At 32.6% G+C, this 6,161-nt stretch overlaps 1 protein-coding gene across 1 annotated transcript; it reads right to left on the reverse strand.

The window, feature by feature from the left end:
• On the reverse strand, positions 5,370-5,822 carry LOC109826493. Its single transcript, XM_020393522.1, has one exon. It carries the CDS (start codon positions 5,820-5,822, stop codon positions 5,370-5,372), a length of 453 nt encoding a protein of 150 aa, XP_020249111.1.

A 6,161-nucleotide genomic window follows, 5' to 3' on the forward strand; every position in this document is an offset into this window, starting at 1 on the left:
TATGATAACAAAAATTCTATTCTGATGATGATGATGATGGTTCTATAAACTATAAAGATTATATTTTTTGATTAAAGAAATGATTTTTTTAATAGAAGATTTGATTTTTGCAAAGCCTTTGATGTTTAGCTTTATTTGGAATTACCGTCTGAGGCTTCAAAAACCCTCATTGATGTGAACTCTCTGGCTGTCTGAGGCTACTTATAAATAAATCTTATAAAGATTATAAATTTTTTAGTTTGGGGTTTCCTTAGATCTAGGCCCTCAGATCTTTATACTTGTAATTAAGGTATGAAATGGACTGGTAGTTCTTTTAAATGCATCTGGGTTTAATGAATTTGCGCTTTTATATAACAAACATAAACATATAACATACGTGTAGAAATTTTTTTCCAAATACCAAAATTTATAATTTAATTATAGTTCATCTTTTCTAAAATTTGGTTTAATTTTTCAATTTCTGATTTGTTAGAAATGCCGGGTTGCCAGTTTCATATACTTTTCTCTTGTAAAAAATATTTACGGCATTGGCAATTCCAGGTATTCAACATCTATAAGAAGTTTAAGGGCTAGGGGTCATGAGAAAACCTTAAACTATATAGATGGCTGTTAAATCTGTTTGTAGAATAACTTGGATCCTATGAGGAGTTTAGCTCGTTTGGTTGCCTTTTTTAAGGGGGAAATTGGTTGAAAGCCTGTCAAAAGTGTCAGTTTTGACAGATGTTCTTGCAAAAACGTTTTTAAAATAGTCGTTTTTGTAAAAAGTCTGCTAACAGACAGCCCCTTAAGACCTGAGATAGGAAAGCCGTATGACACCTGAGCAGTTGATTTATTCACTTCAGTCCCTTCCCTTTCCTCTTCTCTTCTTGCAACTCCTTTCTCAATTCTGAAGAAATTCAGTGTTGATGTTTAGCATTTGCTTAACCACAGGAGATTAGATCTGAGGCTCTTTGGATTAATTTGAGTTCAGCTGTGTGCTTGATTTCAAAACGGTCACCGATGGTTCCTTAAATATTTTGATTTTGTAATTTTTGGTGTTTTAATTATTAATTTAGCCTGATGCCACGTCAACAGTAGCTATGTGCTTTAACTGGAGATGCTATGATTGGGCTGATATGAAGCTGGGTTTCTGGCGTTTCGCATCTTGATAGGAAACTATGGATTGAATATTAGTGATCCATGGTGCCGTTTTATGTGATTACATGCTTCATCTATTTTTTGAATACTTTTTAAAATATTATTTTTTATAACTAAATTTCTTTTCAAATCACAATTAAAGTTTGTGGTGTTGCTTTTATTTGGGTGGGTGGGTGGCAGGGTGGGTGGCAGGGGGTCAATCCTATAATTTTAGGATATGGATTTCACCCTGGGATTTGAAATCTATAAGTAATTTGTTATGAGTTGGGATTTCTAAAACTTTATTTGTTTTAAGAATATTTTGGGATGTGAAATATTTTAATTTGTAATATTTTTGTTTGTTTTAAACTTTTTGGAATTTGAAAATTTTAATTTGTCTAACACTTTTGAAATCCACCCCACATCCCATAAAAAAAAAGGATTTCACAAATCCTTAAATATTTTTTTTTATTATTTGGGGATTTGATATTCTAAAATTTGTTTTGAAACAAACAAGTTATATAAAATTCTAAAACCCAAAAAAACCCTACTTTTTGAATCCTAGAATTTGAAATCTCATCCAAATGCCAAATTTTTTTTGAAACAAACACCCCCTTATTTTTTGCTTCTTTGGCGAGGCAGATTCAAAGTGTTTCTTCTGCACCCCTAATATTATTGAACTAGTTATTTCTTTAAAGTTTGAATTGCCTTGCAAATCCCAAAACTTAGTTCAAATAAGTTTTAGGAAGTTCTGCTCTCGGTAAATTTTCATGATTGTCTTTTCTTTTTCCGGCCGATAAACGATCTAATGTTGGATTACTCCTAACTAATTGATTTTTCATGCAAAATTCATGTAGTACATGGAAGAAAAGCTCCTAATTCTTTGGTCTGAAATATTAGACCATCTAGGAAGTGGTTTGGACAAATTTTCAAAATAGATTTTTTTCAAAATTTATTTGTAGTAATCAACCCCTTAGATTTAATTGTTATTTTTGACTTAGTTTTAGCTATTTGGTTAAAACTAGATAAAAAATGACAAGTTCGAAAACTTTATGAGATTTAAAATCTTTATGAGATTTAAAATCATGTGAAGTTTAGTGTCTTATAAACAGTGGTAATAAAAAATCTTCAATCTTCACGGGATTTTCATAAACAGTGGTAATAAAAAATCCCAATCCATCTTTGGCAGAATTTTTTGAACTGATAGGAGGATGCCGAGGAGGATGAGAAAAAGGCTTAGGATGAAGGAGATAATCAAGATTAGTATTTTTGATTTAGTGTTTTGGAAATTGAATCAATGGCCTCAGCTTCTTCTTATTGTTTCTTGAATTGGGTATCAGAATCAATCAAATTCTGAACCAAAGCTTGAGCGGATTGCGTAACAAGAGGTGAATGGTGCAGTATTGAGACGCGATCATAGAAGTCGGTGATAGCAGTTCGATTTTTTGGTAAAATGTCAAATATTGGACCATGATCAGAACTGATCATTGTTTCATTCTAAATTGGTTTTTGTTTGGATCAGGTTATGTTTGGTCCAAACTAAAACTAGTTTAGAGGGCTTTTTGGACTTATAAAAACTAGCCTAACATTGACTCAATTTTTTACCAAATAGAAAAGTATCTTATAAAAACTAGCCTAACATTGCCTCAATTTTTTACCAAATAGAAAAACATCTAAAAATTTGGTGAGGTTTAGTCTTGATTCAGTTTTGGAGGTTTGCCAAACACATTTTTAGGGTGTGTTTGGCAATTCTTTAAAACTGGTTCAAGTTTGAACTTGATTTGATTTTAGAGAACTTTTGATTAGCAAAAACTAATAGCTTGGTTTATTTTAGGCCATTATTTAATGGTGTAGATTAATTAAGTTGTGGAAATCAAGAGTATTAATGCTAATTTTGGCCGGATTTAGTTTTGAGTTTATTTGTGATTGGCAAAAATTATGTTAGTTCTAGCCTAGTACTTCTTAGTTTGGAGCGTTTGGTAACTTTACACTAATTTGGTTAAGGCTTTAATCGGGCTAGGATTGGGACCGAAGTGAGAGTTGTCCTAAAGGCTTTAATCGGGCTAGGATTGGACCGAAGTGAGAGTGGTTTAAAAATAACCTAAATAAGAGTTTCATTTGTAACTTAGGAAAATAAGTTTAAACTTGTACAACTTCTTGTTAAACGCAAAATAAGCTCTTATCCAGATTAGTGTTCTTATCTAAGTTAGTAGATAGTTTGCCAAACAAGCTCTAAAAGTAGGCCTTGAAACGAGTCTAGGTGTAACCACAATACTTTGATCCAACTATAAATTGATTAGAGAAGAGCTTAGTTAGGATTGAACCTAGCTAAGCTTTTAGGTGATTGCTAAACACAACTTCAAATTTGGCCTAAGTTTTTAGATGATTGCTAAACACTTAAAAATCGCTTCAGTTTTTTTAATCTAGTTTATAACTAGACCAAAGGGGTAGTGGTCCTAGACTAGAGTGTTTTTAATGCCTATTTATGGATTAAGAAGAGATGAGTCAGGACTGTTAGTATTTGACAATTACAAGTAAACTAGTGTGCAGCCCGTGCGCAGCACGGTGTTTTTTTTTTGCTACAGTGTTCCCGCCGTTTTTAAACTCTACAGGTTTGAATTTTCTGGGGTGCTACAGTAACTCGCCTGCTACAGTGCCATTCCCGAGCTGCTACAGTAACCGAACTGCTACAGTGGCTTTTAAATTTCTCAGCTGCTACAGTAATACTGCTACAGTAAATCTGCTGTAGCATTTATTGTAGCATGAACAGTGACTCTTTGTTTCTCCCATTTGTATAAAAGAATAGATTTAAAATTGGACATTTTCAGTCCTTTTAAAACTTGCGCCAAACACTTAATCTTTGTAAAGAAGAGGCACTAGGGGTATACTTCTAACCACACCTCTAATCACACTTTTTTTTTTTGCTAATTCACTGGGACTCACATGAGATTTTAAAATAAAATTTTATGTGGGTTTTCTTGTACTGTAGCAAGAAAGGGGTATGGTTAGAAATATGGTGGTGTGTCCTTATCATTTTTTTGCATAGTGGAGAAAGATAACATGAACTTGATTGTGGAATGATGGAGATGAAATTTTGATTTAATATAGAAATATTGGCTGTGTTTGGCAATTTCTCTAAAATTGGGCTAGGCCAAGTGTGGGCTAGCCCAATTTTATCTAAACTGATTTTTTTTCAAAATGTGGCCATGTTTTAACCTACCTAAGCTTTTAGGTGATTGCTAAACACAACTTAAAATTTAGCCCAAGTTTTTAGATGATTGCTAAACACTTAAATCGGTTCAGACTTAATCTTGGTCTAGTTTTTTTAATCCAATTTAGAACTAGACCAAAGGGTTAGTGGTTCGAGACTAAATTGTTTTTAAAGCCTATTTGTGGATTAAGAAGAGTTTAGTCAGAACTGTTAGTAGTTGACAATTACAAGTAAATTTAAAATTGGTCATTTTCAGTCCTTTTAAGAGTTACGCCAAACACTTGGTGTTTGCATAGTGGAGAAATATGACATGAACTTGATAGTGGAAATATGGAGATGTAATTTTGATTTAATATAGAAATATGGCTGTGTTTGGCAATTTATTTCTATGTCTGCCAATATGGAGATATAGCCTATTTGTAATTTTGGCAAACATAGCCTATGACCTGGATGAAACCTAGCTTGATATTGACATGAGCCTTGAGCTAGCATGGCGTTAATACTTGTGAACAAGCAGGTAAGCCTCACACAGAGAAGGCCTAGCTCGTTTGACAAAATATATTTTTTTATTTTTTTAATATTAGTTTGTTACTAATCGGCTAACAACGCCTTAATCTTTGAGCTTTTTAGAAAGTGGCCTATACCCTTATGCTAGCAAAATATGGATTCCCCTACTAAGGTCATCTCCAACAGAGACGTTAAAACCTATTTTGGCGCTAATTGGCGCCGATTCCTTCCTCCAACGTAGCGCGAAAACGAGTGCTATTTTAGTGGGGTGCTACAGTGTTACACTACGAATGGCGTAACCTTGTACGAATGGCGTAACACTTTTTTTTTGCTTTTGTTTTTTATATTTGTATCCAAACACTTAAATTTTCCTAATACTAGAACTAAATGAGAAAATAAGAAAAACTTACATTTAGATAAAAAAATACAACATAAAAATTAGGACATAAAAAAAATCACACATAAATTAGGACATAAAAATTAATACTAATTGCAATAAATTAAAATTAAAGAAAAATAGAACATTGAACATAAACTAAAACAACATTTCAGTATTATATGGGAAATTATCATCAGAAGGACGAAGATGCTCGAAATATTGGGCAAAAGTACCAGAACCGATATTGTGAGATCTTTCACCTTGTTTAGTTTTTTTATGCACAATTCTTGATTGTTCTTGTACAAGAAACTTATGTAGTTTTGGATCAGTTAATTGTGTCAAATCTTTCGGTAAAATTAAATTTTCTTCTCGTAATTCATCCACGTCCATCTTTTTTGTCGTAGTTTGAGCTCGTAATATTTGGATTTCATAATTTAGTTGCCTATCAACATTACTTTTTTTTCCCATCATTGCAACAATTTTTTGATTCTCTTCTTTCATATACTCCATAAACTTGGAACTTTCTTCATCATTTCTCTTTTTAAGTTTTGCTTTCCGTACCCCTATTGGTCTTTCAGTTGAAGTACCACCAAAATAATTGTCATTCATATTAAAACCGAATGAAGCCGATCTACGAGATGCTGGTGTGGGAGACTCTTAAGTGGGAGAGTACTCTAATTGTGATGATGCATAGTTATCATGTTGCATACGTCCCAATTGAATTTCAGCATTAACATCTGCAAATTTTTCGATATCTTTCAAGATGTGCCATACATGATCGAATTTGAATCCTTTCTTATAATTCTTATTCTGAGCAAACAACACTTTAGCCCGATTGAACTGCAAAATGATATAAATATATAAAGTTAAAATTTAATCATACATTAAATCTCAAAAATATATGTAACAAATAACACTTGCAATATATTGTTTAGAAGCACCGCTTGG

The sequence above is a fragment of the Asparagus officinalis genome, chromosome 10 (assembly GCF_001876935.1).
Source record: "Asparagus officinalis chromosome 10, Aspof.V1, whole genome shotgun sequence".
Classification (NCBI taxonomy): Eukaryota; Viridiplantae; Streptophyta; class Magnoliopsida; order Asparagales; family Asparagaceae; genus Asparagus; species Asparagus officinalis.